The sequence below is a fragment of the Poecilia reticulata genome, linkage group LG14 (genome assembly GCF_000633615.1).
Source record: "Poecilia reticulata strain Guanapo linkage group LG14, Guppy_female_1.0+MT, whole genome shotgun sequence".
NCBI classification, from domain to species: Eukaryota; Metazoa; Chordata; class Actinopteri; order Cyprinodontiformes; family Poeciliidae; genus Poecilia; species Poecilia reticulata.
In genome coordinates this window covers 7,557,392-7,575,246 of record NC_024344.1, presented here as the reverse complement: position 1 = coordinate 7,575,246, position 17,855 = coordinate 7,557,392, and the positions used below count along the sequence as shown (strand labels likewise).

General features: G+C 37.1%; 1 protein-coding gene across 4 annotated transcripts in view; it reads right to left on the bottom strand.

The window, feature by feature from the left end:
- Nucleotides 1–290: 290 nt before the first annotated feature.
- Nucleotides 291–17,855, bottom strand: part of nectin1a (nectin cell adhesion molecule 1a) — a 31,650-nt gene continuing 14,085 nt past the window's right edge. For 3 of the 4 annotated variants that reach the window (XM_017308605.1, XM_017308604.1, XM_017308606.1), the window contains 9 exons: nucleotides 6,709–6,821; nucleotides 5,987–6,245; nucleotides 5,665–5,782; nucleotides 5,192–5,373; nucleotides 4,401–4,518; nucleotides 2,576–2,727; nucleotides 2,151–2,283; nucleotides 1,981–2,041; nucleotides 291–1,219 (listed from right to left, as the gene is read on the bottom strand). In XM_017308605.1, coding sequence (XP_017164094.1) covers nucleotides 902–1,219; nucleotides 1,981–2,041; nucleotides 2,151–2,283; nucleotides 2,576–2,727; nucleotides 4,401–4,518; nucleotides 5,192–5,373; nucleotides 5,665–5,782; nucleotides 5,987–6,245; nucleotides 6,709–6,821 — 1,454 coding nt within the window. In that variant the 3' untranslated portion in view covers nucleotides 291–901. Of the gene's footprint in view, nucleotides 1,220–1,980; nucleotides 2,042–2,150; nucleotides 2,284–2,575; nucleotides 2,728–4,400; nucleotides 4,519–5,191; nucleotides 5,374–5,664; nucleotides 5,783–5,986; nucleotides 6,246–6,708; nucleotides 6,822–16,500; nucleotides 16,928–17,855 lie in introns of those variants that run through there. The other variant, XM_008427115.2, reaches the window with a different exon arrangement.

Genomic DNA, 17,855 nt, shown 5'->3' with positions numbered 1-17,855 from the left:
AGTTAACAATAAATGCAGCAAAACTGCCTGGTAGTTTAAAAAGTTGAACATAATTATTATTAATAATCTGAGTTGCAAAATAAGCAGAGATTCCCAATCAGACAGAAAAGGAACCCATATTCTCTTTGCGCAGAAACGCTCCAGCCTACAATCTTATTAGGCCTCAAGGCCCTCAACTCAGTTTCTGTCAACAATTAAATAACATTGTTCAAGCTTGAACAGCATGTTGACACATTTGATTATTGTATTGAGTTGATTGTTTCACCTAAAAGAAAAGCCATAAATTGTTCATGTGATCATTTTTATTTATTTGCTAAAATTTTCAACATTCATCCAACAACACCAGATATCAACAATAGACCATCGCTTTCATAAACTCCCTTGGAATATAAAGATTTTTTTCTCTTCATTACAAAGAACAAACCATAAAAGATACAAAATACAAGCACAGAAGTACGGTAGACCATGAGACGATGCCAAAACCTTACATAAAAGGATTATATCTAAATACAACAGGAAAACAGTGCGTCACCAGAAAACACAGGAATTGATGTAAATTGATGATAAATGTTTTTCTTTTTCTTTCCGTTTTATAAAAACCATATTGATGTGGATAAAGTAAGGAGAGTAAACAACATCAAGGTTTCATCTTGATTAAATAATTTTTTTTTAACATTGTTCATTCAAACAGGCGTTCTCTAGCCTAAACGTTGAATATGGAGCACAAGATTCCCTTTGAACATTAAATTAAGACAAAGAAAGACATAGCAAGAGTGAAGACGTTACGAAAGTCCAGCAACAAAATGTTCAGTGTCCTCAGATGTCCATAGTGCAGATCTGCTGCCTGATAGTCCATCTAGCTTCAAATAAGGTTCACCAAGCCTTTCCTAAAGATGCCGCTTCAGACGTACTGCTCTTTGGGGAAAGTATATGGCCCCACTCCAGGCGGAGGAGAAGACAAACCCGGCACAGAGGGGTATTTAAAGACGGCTGCGGTGTGTGTCGGTGGAGCAAAAGTGTTTTTTGACGGGGTGCTGGCACTGCTGGTGCCCAAAACAGGCATCGTTTGTGAAGGGTGGTAGGGCTGCTGGGGTAGAAATGAAAGAGGAGGGTTGATCGGTGGGGAGTAGGGTTCTGGATAATCCTCCTTGTTACAGGCGAGTCTGTAGCTCACATAGTCAGCTGTGTTTGGAAGTTCCTCATAAAAGCGTCCAGCATGCTGCAGAGAAACAAAATGTTCTAAGTCAAAAACCCATTATCCCTGCTGTTTTTTTTTTTTTGCTTGATAGTGGTGCTGTAGGAAACAGAGCTATTCTTGAGTTTAACCCATGTGAGATAAAAATTAACCCAGACATATCAAACATGATTCCAAAATATTTTTGCTGAACTTTATAAACTACTTCAGAAACTTTAATAGAAAGAAACAAGAAATTTTGTCACTGACCAACTCCACAGTGAACTAAAGCATTGAAATAAACATTAAAATAAAAAAATGCTAGCTGGTAAAGCAATTTACTTATTTCTTTCTCCTCCCAACAGAATGGAAGATGTGAATTTTATGGAACATAATGTCCTGTTACATCTGTAAACAATGTGTATTGCTTGTGAGGCACCACTGTTTTGTATAGTGTGTGTATATTAGGATTAAAGATGTAAAATTCAGTGTCCAGCAGCATTATACCTTTTACCTAGTGCTTGTTTAAGGCAACTTCATGACAATAGTCCACAAGGTGTTACAAACGAAGTGGTGTTTAGTAAGTGGTGTTTAATACACAACAGGTGCAGCTGGAAAGAGCTTTGATTAATGTCCAAAATGGCTTTCCGTAATGGAACTTTTAGTAACATTTGAGTTTAGTGTTCTTTAACCTTTTTCTCCTCATAAAGCAACATAAAAAGGTAACATTACATTATTATAATATATAGCATAGTCTGATTCAAAGCCCTGAAATGTGAAAATTTCAAGCACAACATACATGTTACCTGAATATCATCTGGTCTTTTTCTGATGGGTTGAGACTGTTTTCTGGATGGTGAGTCACCTCTGATCAAAACGCATTAGAGAGAGAAAGTAAAACATGTGAAAATGAATGAGATTAATCGCCCTGAGAAAAACAACTAAAATGTAATAATCTGAAATTATGTTTACATACGAGGAGCTGTCTTTTCTAGTTCTTATTTTGAGCACCAGGACTGTGATAGTAATGCCCATCAGGACGCCAGCAGCCAGTAATAAGGCAATCACACTGATGACGTCTCCTGTTGCAATCTGGGGCAGAGGCTTTTCTGCAAGAACAGCAGATACACAAGTAAAAGTTAGGAAATAAAAGTCTTAATGAAAATTCAAAAGTGTAAATAAAAATGTTTATACTTAATATTAAAATACGCATTTCCACTAAGTCAGTGTAACATATTTACACCCAGCCTCATGCAAACCCAAAACAGTGTGCCTCTGAAACTTCAAGAACTTTTTTTTTTTTTTTTGCCAATGAATTTGTACATTTAAATATATCATAGTTTTTGAAGGACCTAAAAGTAACAAATCAACTGAATAAGAGACGTACTCTAGCTACCTTACCTAAAACGCTGACCTCGACAAAGGCAGAGCTGGTCCCGATGCTGTTGGTCGCGTCACACACGTATGTCCCTTGGACCTCATATGTGATGGGCCCTTTAAACAGGAGGACGTTGTCTCGGATTTCAACATTGCTCGGAATGGAGTTGTTAACCCTGCAGTCGCAAAAAACATATCAAAAAATGCAAGGTAAGCGTAAAAGCTGGTCTTTAGTTAGTCGATGTTGCCTTCAGTTTCAATTTAGAGTAGTACTTAAAAGTGTTTGTTTAAATAAATAAGGAAATGATCTGACCCAAAGTCTCCTGCAAGTTACAGTTTTTATTTACCTTGTGTTGGAAATATTAGTTTAATTATGCTAGTTTTAATGCTAGTTTTAATGCTAGCTTTAACTTTAGCGCATGTTGAAATATTAGACGGATCCTGATTGCATTAAGTAGGCCTCAGTTTAGACTCATAGTTTAATCAGTATATAACTTAATCAGTAGAAAATTTTTTCTTGATCCCGATTTCATTGAAATTAGTCTAATCAGTAAATTTTTTATATTAGATCACATTCTTAAGAGTGTACAAGTCATATATTCATATGAAAATGTTTTAGTTCATTATAACCAAAGAAGTAGGAAACTAATCAGAAAATATTGAGTGTAACAGATGTTTTGGTATTGAAATGGCTCATGTCGGTTTTATAAGAGTTTGAAGATATTATATGAAGCGTGTGCCAATTTTTTATAATCAAAACCTGCTGTTTGATTCACTGGGTCAGAGGAGAGGTCAGGAGAGCTCCATGCGGTTCTGGAACCAGTTTAAGGCAGTTTGAAATGACAAACACAGATAGCTGGTAAACTTTGGTCCCACTTTCTTGAGTAAAATGTTTCTGTTTGAGAATGAACACATCTATTGTTCCTGCCCTGGGAAAATGTGCAGGGAGGATATCTTAGGCAGCGATGAATTCATCCCTTGGCCTTGGTAAACACCTGCATTATCTCTGGCGTGCAAAGAGCAACACGTCATTATGGGCTGTTGGAGACCACCTCTAAACGTTACGTTAGAACGCACCAGACACCTGACACGCCTTGACATAAAAGTAATTGAGCTAAAACAGCTAATCAGATCACTGGGGTGGAACCGTCTTAACTTAACACGCAGTGGTCTCCGAAGGCGCGTCTTCGTATTTTTGTATTTTTCTAAGGTAATTAATTTCTTCTTTGTGGCTTTGGTTTCTGATGATTATGTCGAGCTCTTGATGTGATTTCATGATTGTTTTGAATAAAATTCTGGATGATTGTGAAGTCGAAGAGTGACTGCTGTCTTTGTGGTTTCACGTTTACACATGACATTAACGAACCTGGGGAGACGAGGTAACAGCGAGAAACAGGTAGTAAATATCTCGTTTCTCAACACTTGGTGTTTACAAGTTTTCAACATGACTTAAGTCAAGAAAATTATAACCAGGGTAATGCTATTGGAATTTTTATTTAAAGGCAAAAACATGCAGGAAGGCTCAAAGTCATAATTTTGGATATTCTGTTATTTTTAAATAAGGAGATTCCTCCATCTGTCCAACTAATCAACAACAAGATGACCGAATTAAGTTGTGGTATAGATTAGTTGAGGTTATTTTGATTTTACTGATGCTGAGAAAATAAATAAGCTTCCCCATAATAACCCATGAGTATTCTGAAAAGTTAATCTCATACTCCACATTGTTTTCTTCCATCGCATCACTATACCTGTGATGTGTCAGGTAAATCTATCCTGGCATTAATCTGGTAAAGAAACAAGTTTGATTGCTCAAAGAAAAACTCAATCTGTGTAAGTGAACACTTACAGCCTCCACTGGTACAGAGAGACGACTGGATTGGCGTCGGCTTGGCAGCTCAACTGGACGTTCTCTCTGTTCAGATACCAGTTCCCATCAAAACCATCAATCATCACATTGGGCTCATCTAGAGAAGAAGAAGAAGCAATATCAGTTTTTTATTTCTTTATTCATTTATTTCTTTATTTTTATCATAATGCAACTGCAATCCTTAGTTTGCATTAGTTTCAATGCTTGCAAATATGTCAAAATGCCCTGACTTTTTGAAATACTGATTAAGAAGATCTGCCATGTGAAGTTTGTCAGTAACCACAATATTTTCTGATTTGATAGCTAATAGTGGGTCATTAATTTTCCAACTGCTTAGCTATTTTCCAAAATAAATGAGAATTTGAATTGCACCTGTGTTGCTCCTTGACATAATGCCTCAGTTGCCTTATGTCTAAATTGGTGAAAATAAAGTCTCATTATAATTCAGATTTTCTGGCTTTTTTTTTGGACTTAGCTGTAAGGCAAGGTCTTGGGAGAGCACATATTCTTTACTGTGGCACGCTTATAAATAAAGTAACTTGATAGAATGGCCCATAAAAACACAAAATGATCACTATTATAATTTTAAAAAGTGCCAGGCGAATACAAATAGGAAGAATTTGTTAAGATTACGTCAACCAGTGATTATTTGTCTGGTCTTTTTGAGTCATTCAGTGTTAGTTGGGATTCAATTTGGTGAAGATTTAGAGAATTACACTGGAGCAGAACAGAACATCTGTTATATTTTGTGCTTGTCACGAATTACTTACACTGGATATCAAGAGTGACGCTGTCTGTGTAGACCTCCTCATTGTAAGTGGTGACGCAGGTCAGTGTCTCCCGGTGGGTTTCCCTGCTGGGGACTAAAATGTAGTCGCTCTGAACAGTGAATGTCCCGTCTGAGTTGATGTACTCTCGGGTGGTCACTTCTCCAGGCACCCTCGTCTCCCATCTGTTCCCGCACAACAAGACAGACAAACCTCAAAATACTTGCCGTTTAAATAGCAGTAAAAACTGTTGTAAAAACTTTAGAAAGCCACGTATCATTTCCCTTCCACTTCACATTTAAAACATTACTGGGAAACAATACTTTGTGTTGGTCTATCACAATGACAAAAAATGGAGTTCATAGTTGTTGTTTTTTTAGAAAATGTGAAAAGGTTCCAGGAGTATGAACACTTTGGTGAAACACTGCGCATTTCAAAAGGAGGAAAGGTTAATTTTAACATAAATACAGACAAACCTAATTGTTCCAGGTGGCTTTCCATTGGCGGAGATGCAGGTGGCCACTGGAGTTTTTAGATTTGATGAACGAGCCACGAGTGTAGGCGTGGACAAACTCATCTGGGTTGTTGGGCGAACTGAAGAAATATAAATGTTAATATTCAGTAATGGTGCAAGTCAACGACTTTTAAGTAAAAAGTTGTTGAGTATACAAGGATTATATACAATAACTATTTATGCTTGGAGAATCCACCAAAAATATCCAAATACAAAGTTTTACCCTTCAAAATAATAGCGTTTTACACTCCAGACACTGAAAGGCCACTCAGTCGCGCTCTCACCGTAGACAGTGAGGTTTACGGTGTTCTCTCGGTTCCCTGCAGGGAACGTCGTGTATTCACAGATGTAAGTGGCCTCATCAGAAAGGCGGAGCGAAGAAAAGACAATGGTCGTGTCCTCCAACGTCGGAGTTCGCCGTCTGACTGCCGCGTTCTTGAAGGTAACGCGGTCCCTGTAAGGAGGGGCCACAGACACGCCCAGCGATGGATTTGCGATCGCCACATTCTGCTTGGAGCCGTTCGCCAGTTTCTGCCACGTTACCTTGAGAAATTGAGACAAAAAAATAACTAGAGTCAAACAGAAATTCAAAAAAAACTCCTTAACAAAAGTAAATAATAAATTATTGGTTTTCTCTGAAAAGGACTCATGGTTTTGCTGTCTGTTACCTGAAGGGAATAATCATTGAAATGTTTGCTTCTCATTCAGTGTTTGTGTGATTAGCTGAGTGTATTAACTGGACAGACCCTTAGAAAGAAAACCAAACTAAAATGTTATTTCATTGGTGCAGAGCAGCATAAACCACCATAATCTGTGTTAATGACCCATTATTTAATTCACTACCTGCTGGTACTTTAAATGTTCTCCATCCATTATCTGAACACAATATTTAAATGTCCTCATTCGTTTAAAATGTTACTTTAAGAGAAAATCTGTGACACTGTTTTTGAGGGATTTCATTTTAACATGTTTGTGACTCCATTAATCCAGCATTGTTGACGTATACCTGGGAGATTTTAACAGGTGGGTTACTGTTGATGAACCGGCAGCGAAGGTCCACCTTCGAGCCGACATATCCGGACTTCCCATCATCCATTTCCACTCTCTGACCGTTTACCTCTGCAAGCAAACAAAACACAAAATGAAGATGTAGCTAATAAATTACTGTAAAATTCACAGCATGCTTAACATGTGAGCTGAACTGTAAAAGGTGGTGTATGTGGCCAGTGGTGCAGGTAAACTGCGCCCAAAGGCTGTGGATTAGCTGGAGGTATAAATAAGCAGGATTTGTTTAGTTACTCCTTCTACTGACTTACTGATCTCCTTTAACAAATCCACAGCAGAGCCTCGCCCACTGTACTGAGACAGTACAAGCATCACGTTTGTTTACTTGTGCCTGTCAGAATCAGTAGAAACAGCTCACTGTTCAGTTTTTGTGACGGTGGATGGAATTTGTCCTAATTATAATGTGGGTTAAACAGCAAAGTGAACAGCGCTGAACAAAACACAGTGAAACAATTCCTGCTCTAATTCTCAGGCCTTAATGTTCACATTACTCACAAACGTTTCATGGCCACAATGACAACTTTTTATTGAATAAAACCCACATTTTTTTCCAGTGTTTCCCAAAGATCTCTTCTCACCCTGCGAGGTAACTAACCTCAAAATGTGCCTCGTCTGCCAAGACCTGCGATGTAAATAGCTATTTTAATCCATGTAATCCACACCATCATTTAATGGGCTCTTCCTGCGCACGTCTAAACACCAAGCTCCGCATTTCCCTACAATTACTATTGCATTGTGGGTGTAAATTTTAGTTTAAACAACATACATACAAATGGGAATTATTTGTATAAGCTTGGAGAAACACAATAAAACAGATAAAGATACAAATTAAACATTTCAACTCTTGTTACAGTGTGTTCAAATAAATGCCCCATTAGTTCTTAATGTAACAAATCATGACTTTTTATTCTGATAGTTTTGAGAAAATCTTTTGACAAATACATATAAAAAGTGCATTTATTTGACCCATATAAAATGAAGTTGAATTTCATATTTTCATCTGTATTTATAGTTCCAGTCAAAAGTGTACATGCAACCACCATGGGAATAAATGTCACATTAATACAACAGCAAACTAATTCTGGGATATTTTGTAATAAAAGTACAAATTCACTGAGGATATAAATTGCTCTTTATTTTGAACACATAAAGGATAATTCTATTTTACTACTTATTTTCACATATCTGTGTCTGTTAGAGCTCCGCTTAAGCTTTGCTTTATTATATAAAGCTCAAGTAATGTGACTAAAATCTCTAACAATGACATATTTTGTTTGTTGTTGAGCTGACAGGAGTTGAAATTCAGCTCACATTGGAAGATAAAAGCTTTTGTAAGTTAATTTAATTTCCCTACTTTTGAAGGATTTCAGTACTAATGCACATCTTTAACTGGGATACAAACACATCATAATTCAGAGCGTCAGCCATGATTAATCACAGGCAAACAGAAATACACACATCACATTCAATAAATTAATGTATGTGCTCGGATAAGGCTCATTTCTTAGATCGATCTCAGATAGAAAGCAAGTATTAAACATAGTTTTAATTAAGCCGAGCATTTATTAAAAAGATTTTTCTTAATTGTTCTGATGCAAGATGATAATCTTAAATATATTTTATTAGCTGTAAGGTAAAAATCATCATAACAGAAATAAAAGCTTGAAAGCATCAGTCTGTCTGGAGTTAAACTGTGTAATTTATTTCACTTAGTGAATGAATCAATGGGACATAATTGAACTTTTCAAGTATATTCTAATTTATACAATCAAAGCTCAATGTATTTAGTGAAATGTACTGAATAGTGATTGAATCATTGTCTGCAGAATTGGGAGGAGACATAATAACCCTGGGAGCATATCAGAAAATTCACAGTCCATCTGCTGCTCTACATCTGACATATGGACGTCCAGAGACTGACCCTCGTGACTCGGCCTAAAGCTGAGAGTAACTAACGACAGTTTCTAGCTTATCTGCAGGCTATGTTAACTACTTCCTAATTGGAACCTATTGCCATCACTCCACCAGTGTTTACATTTAGCTAGACAATGCTAGTGTTGTTTAAAATAGGAGAAAAATAGCAATTAAAGTGTTTAAACCATTTAAAATCAATTTCATTTTGCAATCTAGCCTGAAATCGCTAAAAACCATGAACTGACTCTACCACAATTTTTTGTCATTTAGATAGTCCGATACATTTCCTATTCAGAAATTACATGCTATGTGGTTTATAATATATGTTAAGCAGGTAAAATAAGTATTGGACTCATGTTTTTCTTCTATTGGATTAAAAATGCACACCACATCTCAGCAAAACCCAAGTGATCCACACATTTATAAAGAAATCAAATCAGTCCATGAACTAAATAGGAAAAAAAAGAGAGAGCAGCAGAGGGAGTTTAGAAATGCAGCTGAAACCATTGCTATTAGTACAATTTGACCCTGAGCCTTTTTTTATGGGAGTCACTTTGTTTTTTCCAGGTGTGGCACTCTCTGCAACCCTTTGGTAGTTTTCCAGCCATCAGTTATTAAATCAGCTGATATTGATTTAATAATCCTCAGAATCCTTTCTGAATAATTTCTGGATTTGAATACTTCTTTTCCTTCACGTTTTTTCAGACTTTCTTGTCTTGTTCCAGTTTTCACCCATATTATCATCTGTGAAATAATTTGCTATAATTTCTGTTTATGTCTGAATTATTTAGGTTGTCTCAAAGATCTTGTTTAAACTGTAAAAAATGCTCATATGTTCAAATATCTACCTTCTGTATGTGATACAGATACAGAGATAATACAATCTTAAAATCTCAGAGTCCAAACTGAAAGTACAATGTAAGTTTTGTGAACTCTGATATTTTTGAATAATATTTTTTCCTGTTTTAGATGACAAGACAAACAAGTTGAAAGGTTTAACAGTGTTTGCACGAGGCTGTAAATCTTTATCTTTTTTTCATATAACGTTATTAATAGTTTCATTTTAACATAAAGGTGCTACGAGGTGCTTGAATATTTGGGAGACTGCAGGAAACATTGTGAGTTATATTACACAAAAATTTCAATGAGTGGATTTCCTGGTGTTTGCATCAAGTGTCATTTTCATCCTTCTCATCCTTCCCAGTCTGAAAAGATTAAATATTTAGACCAAACAAACATGACAAAAATCCATCACAGCCTAATCCACTTCAAATAAATGTTGCCAGTAAATAAAATCTTCTCTGGAAATGCATTAAATCTACGTAAGCATGACTGGAAAAAATCTGAAAGGCAGTACGGATGCAGTGTAGCACCTATTTACTGCAAGAAAACACTTGGTTACAGCATCGATATAGATTACATATTAATGGTTTATAGCTTAAATTTTCACAAGAATGCTAGCTTTACTGAATAAAATGTAAATACACGACACCATTTTGTTAATGGCTAGAAGGGGAATTAAAATGCGACTTATGTGTAAAGTGTTTGGAAGCTGGATATAAACAGGCAAAACTGTTGTTAGCCTTGAAGGCTCATTCTCAGACACAGCAAGAAAAAGTAGGTTTGATTAATTAATTTTCCCAACTTTTCTTATATTTTAGAGACAGAAAAACAACTTCTATGCATGAAATATAAATAATATTCAAATTGTCATTCAGTATTTTTACAAGAAAGATGAGAAAATTAAATGTGTTTTTTAATAAAATGAGATTGGACTGGCAGTGTCAGTTATAAAAAAGGATCGGCTAATCTGAATCGGCAGGCCTGGTTTTGTTAAAGATTGGTGATTGATCAGAAAACTGCAATCAGTGTAGTCCAGCGTGAATTCAAACCATTTTAAATTCCATTATAATTGGTAAATCAGCCTCAAATATTTCGCCATCAGATAAATAATCTACTTATCAATCTGAAGTGAATTCTTTTCTTTTTTTTGTTGAAAAAGTACCAAAATTTCTCCTGACGCATCTCAACTCACTTTAGAAATTTAGAGTGGATCTGGAGACTGCAGGATGCTACGTCGTGTTTGGCACTGATGAACAAATTGGCGCTCGACTGTAGAAAAAACTAGAAGTCTCTAAAATCCCAACATTACTAAGTAAAATCTGTCAAAAAATAATCAATCAATGTATAACTGTGAAGAATACATATAAAAACAGCAATATTTTTTTAAATTTATCTGGAGGGAAAGAAAATATGCCAAAATAGTCTTTGCTTTTCATGACATTTCTATTCAACAGACATCCGGAAGGAGAGTCCGCCCTGATGACCTCTGCAATTGAGCTGATTAGGAGCTTAAACTGAGGCCAACGCAAAGAAAGACTACCTTTCTGATAGGTAGAGAAAGCCTCGTTTCTCCACATCGCTCCCAGCTTCCTCGTTTCGATTGTGTCAGCTCGCATTCTTCTATTGTTTCTAGTATGGGAAATGACCTCATCATGTCAATAACGCATAAACAGGAGCATGCTGGCAAGAAAAGGGCTTGGGAACGAAGCACAACAATAGCAATACTGTTTCCCGCCTGAATGGGCAACATTTAGGAACAGTCAGAGCAACACAGCATGACGGCGGGGCTTTTTGTTAACATCCTGCACGGATATCCTGCATCTTTCTTTGCTGTTATTTGAAAAGCTAATTTTACCATTGTGTGTATGAATGAAACACTGAGGCAAGTGCAGGTGTTGTGGCTGAAAGTTGTTAAAAATACAACAAAAAGGTCACTTTACTGGGCAATAAAAAAAATCTCTCACCTGATATATAGTCCAGCTTCAATAAAACAAGATGTGACAGTAATTTGTGAGGTTTGTTTTGCTGGGTTATTGTAAATTGAGATTTGACAGGATAAAGTCCACTCTAACAACCAATAGAATTATGTATTGTGTGCGGGCGTCTTTCTCTAGAGAACTACGTAATCTATATATTTTGTTTTATATGAAAAAATTTTTTATATAATAATTGTACAGCTGTGTGTGTATCTCAACAAATAGGACTGGAATATGAAGAAACAAACTAAGCTAGAGCTGCATTTAGTGTTAACAGAGTTTCATAAACTTTTTTTGATTTTATCATTATCCATCCATTCCTAATTTTCCATGCAGGGACGTACAGTGTTGGTCCCATCAGCGGTCATAGGGAAGAGGCGGGGTACACCCTTGGAAGGTCGCCAGCCCTTAATAACTTCTATTGTTATTTTCTCGGTGGATTGCTTAAAATGCAATATGTCAAAATGAAAAAAATAAAACACTATCCCACTCCCTTTTGTTCTTTAAGATGGTATCTAACGTGCAACCTCTGTATCTCAGCCTCATCTGCTTTCAATTTTACATTAAGATATCAGAGATATTTCTGTGTTTTTCTATCTTCCACAAACTGTCCATAAAAATCTGCTGCACAAGTTGCAAAAGTATGAATCCTGTCCTCCAATCATCTCCTGTTTTAGCAAACTACTTCACTTTGAGTGAATTTGATGGGTTAGTAAATGGAACTGAAACAGGACAACAACCCACCTTACACTCAGTTTAAGGTTAGGGGTGAGATGCAATTTTAGTAATTTTTACACATTACTATTTCAAGTAATTTCTACATCTGTAAGTTGTTCTGTATCATACTTAACTATCCTCAAGAAGCCGCCTGTGACTCCGTACCTAAGATAAGAAGACAGGTGACACTCTGGGTTTACAAGAATGAGACAAGATTTTAGAAATATTTGTTTTAACAAAAACTAAGACTTGTTTTTTTTTTTTTTTTTTTGTCACAAACAGAAAAAAAACACAAATCTAACAGCTCACAGTTATAAATCTGGCTTTTTTTGGACAAAACTGCAAACATTTTTGTCTCAAAATACTCTTCAAAATGGTTTTCATTTTAAAATGTCTGTAGTTCTACTTTTGCTAACTTTTTGCTCAAATGGATAACAGACAAAAACAATGTGATGGATTAAAATATAAAAATAATTCACAGAAAGAGAGAGAAAGAGAAGAGGGCAGATTAACTGTTTAATCTTTCTGTCATAGAATCGGTGATTGATCGGGGATTACATGCCCCATCTGCGTTTTGAGGTTTGTGATCAGGGACGCTGAAAAATCTGAAAATCGCAAAGGCCCATAGTACTTACAGTTCCTTGGCAAAACATATATTCTGGTGATTTATAGCGTAATGAAAAAGTATTTGCCCCCTTATGTTTTTTTTGTTTTTTTTCTATTTTTGTATCTTCGCCAGACTTAAATGTTTCAGATCACAAAACAAATTTTAATACTGAATATAGATAACCTGAATACATACAAACAGCAGTTTTCATATGATGATTTCATTCATTGATGGGGGGAAAAAGCTCAACCTGAACAGTGTTTGAGCTTAAGTTAATCAGGATTTTCTGGTAGAGCGTAAAATTCATGGTAACATTAAATACAGAAAGTTGTCCGTGTCTCCATGTAAGTGGAGAAGCAAATCCAGACCAAAGTTACAGCCAGAACGTTTGACGTTTTATTTATTAAGTGATTTCTCAGTTTTACAGATTCTACCATTCAGGCAGAAATCACTTCTGGTGAAGTAATTGCTCAAGCATTAACTCTAAATTTGCTTGATGTTTCAAAGAAAATTTTAACAACAAAAAAAAGAAAATCATAAACCGTATTGTAAAGTATTTTTCTCACAGTGCCGCATTGCCACTGAAATCAGTTCTGCTCTTGTTTTTGATTGGAGTCAGTGCACACACACGTGTCATCACGCGTGTGTATGTGAGTTTATGTGGGTGCGTAATCTCTGTGGCAGGAACGTGGCGCGTACGCTTGGCCAGCGTTCAGCGGGCAGCTCACAGGATTATGGTGACTGCTGCATGTGTGGCTGAGACATAACATGAGAACACAAAAGCCAAAAAGGAGACGGGATGAGGAGAAACAAAGAAAATACCCGGGGAGAAACATCACCAGACTGAGGGGGCAATCAGGCAGAAAGATGGTTTCAATCTGCACACTCCGGAGAGAGTGGAATACAAAAAAGAGGGGAACAAAAGGCAGAGAGAACAGAAGGAGCGTGTTTGTGCAGGATTATTTCTGTAGAGTAGCGTCTGTGTGTTCCAGCTGTGGGCAGTGGATTACGCAGAAATGCATGAGCCTGTCTGTTCGTCTCATTCAGCCTTTTCTGCGTGCCTCCCTGCTGGGGATTCCAAAGTTTTAACGCAGGAGGAAAAACAAAATAATCGATTGTGATAGCACTCATCACTAATCGATGCCACGTGGCCCCAGATCACACCGACCCGCTCCAAAACATCCACAGAAAAACCCAGCAGCAGCCAGCGGCCCTGGCAACAATCTTGTCACTTCCTTCACAGCTCTAATCCAACGCTGTGTCCTTCACCATGACAATCATATGGTATACGCTACTGATACGTATGAACATATGTACGCACAGCAGCAAGCTACTGTCCAGCTTTCCAGAGAAAGCTTTTATTATTCTGAGAAAGGAAAGGGGAAAAAAGCAATCACAGCTGATGTCGCAACATCTCCCTCCATGTGCGACGTAGCCACAGATCGAATGCCAGCTAAATGAGTGGGCCAGGCTTACAGTGATTACACTGCTGCACCTGTTACAGCGGCCATGAGTTGGTCCATTCATTCACACACACGCACACACACACACACACACACACCATAAACCTCTAGACACACAGCTATGCTATCTAAAACAGCACTCACTTTAGTTTTTCTGCTTTTCTTTAACTGCAACTGGAGTTCTTTAACTGCAAGTTCAGGTGGACAATATGAAGGTCCTGCTGAGCAGCTGGTTATTATTGAGCAGAGTATGAAATCTTAAATCATTTTGATTTGAAGAGTCTGATGCTTTAAGTTGAAAACTGAGGAACTATGCATGGTGTGGTGTCTGCGTAAAAGTAATACAAGTTTTTGAAAATTTGTAGTGAAAAAACGGTTTTGCAGCACATTTAAATGCAATGTAAACTCTTTTTCTCTAAAAAGCAAGAAAAGAGTGTGTTTTCTGCATATGGAGCAGCAGCAGCAGCGGGAATGGAGGTCTAACAGACCCAATAAATCATGTTAGCAATTTTTCACATTTTTATTTCAAATGTTTTACCCAGGCTTTTCTTTAAAATTAGTCAAACTCATTTTAGGTATATCCCAAGGTCAGTTTTGTATTTGTTTTTGCTTTTTTTGCTGTTGTAAGTTGCTTTTTAAGTCAGATGAAATCTATCCTGCAACAAACAATCTTCATCACCATATGCCTCTGGTGATCTCACAAAAGGAATAAGGCTGTTTTGAGTAAACCCAATTGTATTTTTTAGCTGATTTTCTCCCTCAAAAATGGTTCATTCAACACTTTTTACACTTTTTAATTTTGCTACCGGTGAACAAAAATGCACTACTGTAGCTATTTAGTAGTAATATTAAACAGCAATATTGTGGTATTTTTTTGTCAATCCCAAATGATCCATGTTATCAGGGTACAGGGGACAGGATAAGCATATGAAGACAACATTAAAGAAACAGGAAGCCTCTGTTTGATACAGGATCAGATTCAATGTGAAGAATGCACTAACAAAACCCTGAACAAAGGGAGGCAAAGGCAAAACATAACAGAAACCAGGAAATCATTATCAAGCAGAGCTAAAAAAAACATGTGGATCTTACAAATACACACAGAAGAAACCGGGACTGTAAATCCACACAGGTGTGCTGGCAACAAAGCCAGAAGTGAGACAAAAAGGCAGGAAGGAAAACTGACAACAAAAAAATGTTGTATAGCAGAATAAAACAGGGAATGACTGGCATAAATTGAACAAAATGAAACCTAAAAGAAACATAAAACAATGTTGACAGAACACAACATATAGAAATGTCCAGATAATCAAATATGTCTTTCCTTATGCCAAGGAGCCACCGTTCTCACACCTGCACCAATGAGCCTTGGCTGCTAATGATCATGTTGTCAGTTCATAGGTACCTACCACTGCAGACTGGGAACAAACCACTGCAGACTGGGAACAAACCACAGCATCTGCAATTTTGAAAATGCTTCCACCTTGTGGTCTAGTCATCCGAAGTTCTCAACGTCAGTCAAACCATTTTTACTTGGCCATTTTTTCCTGCTTCCAACGCATCATCTTTGAGAACGAATGCTGCCTGAAGCTATCCCACCAACGGACAGAAAGACATCCACTTCACTTGTCAGTGGTCTTAATGTTATGCTTGATCTGTGTTATATCATTATAGTCAAAAGTAGCAAGTAAGAACAATTTATTTAATATTAAGTCTACATTTTTTATGCTGAGGATGAATTACTCATATTTCTTTATCACCTTATTTAAGTTTTGCTCTTTCATTACTTGTACTTTTCCTCTTTTCCTTAAGAAAAATACAAACAGAAGCCTAATTTTGGACTGAGGTATCACATTACATTGTTGCCACTTAGGCGTCAGTTTCATTTATAAAATTAAATAGCTAAATTGCATTTACACTTGAACATATGTATTTAAAAATGTTTATAACAGCGCCTATGATTTGAGTTTTCCATATTAAGAGGAGACTATGAGAAAAAAACAAGGCGTCACTGCACAGGAATTAAAATTAACATTTTGAATGAACAGAGGGGTCCAATAAATCTTAATTAGTGAATAAAAATGATTTAAATATTACCACACAAAGTATTTAATGTGTGAATACATGAAACCTCAGATAAGTTGAGAAGCGAATTCTTTGCAGAAATTTTATTTGGAGCTTCTTTTTTCTTTTTCTTTTTTAATCAATCTTACCTGAAATAACACAAGTAGTCACAAAGAATATCCAAAGTCCAGCCTGTTCCATGTCCTGAACACCGTTTCCAGTTTCTCTCTGTGTTTAAATCCCTAGAGTACACTTCTGTAACTCCTCTTGGCTCTTGGAATAATAATTATTTTTAAAAAGTGAAGAAATAGACTCAGTTTCAGCACCAGAGTCCGTTCATGTGTGGCACAAGCCGTGCGCAACCTCCAACTGGTCAGTGTGACCTGTGTCACTTTTTCTTTCTGGCGCTCAGAGTGTGGAGCCGGAGCTGCAGCGGTCTGAGGCTCGGCGGGGATAAAGCCGCTTACACGCGTGGGCAGATTATTTCCGAGATAGACTACCCCCAGCCCCGACCGACAAACAGCCTATGAGGGCTGAGCCGAGCAACGCGGGCAGCGCAAGGCGCCTGTGTAGAGAAATTAAGAGTTGTGATCCGAGGACGCAATTAACACTCAGGGACGGTGCTACGGATTGTAACGCTGTCAATGAAGGGCCCCCCCCTTTACCTGAGTTTCAATGAGATGTTTATTTTATGGAATGCAAAAAATTCATCTGTAATAAAACATTATCTCACAATACATCGTTTCTGTTTATGTATTTACTTTTCCAATGTTGTGTCCTATTAATGAAAATACAATTACAGTTGGATTTTTAATCAATGCTCAATCAACCTGGGCGGATTCAAAACAAAACAGTGAGATCTAACGGTGTGGCGAATGGTACAGCACCCCCTGGTGGATGGCGGAGACAATGCATGGACCATACATTTTTACTCTACTTTTTTATTGGTGGAGTACTGATTAACAATATATATTAAGCTATTGTTAATCAAGTGCTAATTAATCACCTTGACATTTACCCTCTAAAATAAACACTTATATCTACACTACCTGAGGAGGATTCACATTTACTGTTGTTTTCTCAAAATACACACTTTGTTGATGCCAGAATGGGTCCGAGGGCTAGCTCTCTGCTAGCTACTAGCTCTAGAAAAATAACATTTATATATGCACACAGACATATGTCACTGTTGTATCTTTCATTTTTGCCTGAGCCTGGATTCGAACCCTGGTCTCCCAGGTGAATGACTGGTGACAGTCAGCTAGTGAGTGTGAGAGCCACTGTCTTATGAATGATCTGACCAAGTTTGAAGCCGATCGATCGAAATCCCTAGGAGTTTGATAAGATGCGATGGCTGTAAACGGCCAAAATGGAGTCAAAATCGGAACTTTGATCCAAAATGTCTGAATTCCTTCATACTTGCACTATCACATTAATTGTAAATTCTGAGCGTCTTGGGGAGCTCTACAAGTGTACCAAATTTTAAGTCTGTACAAGAAAGTAA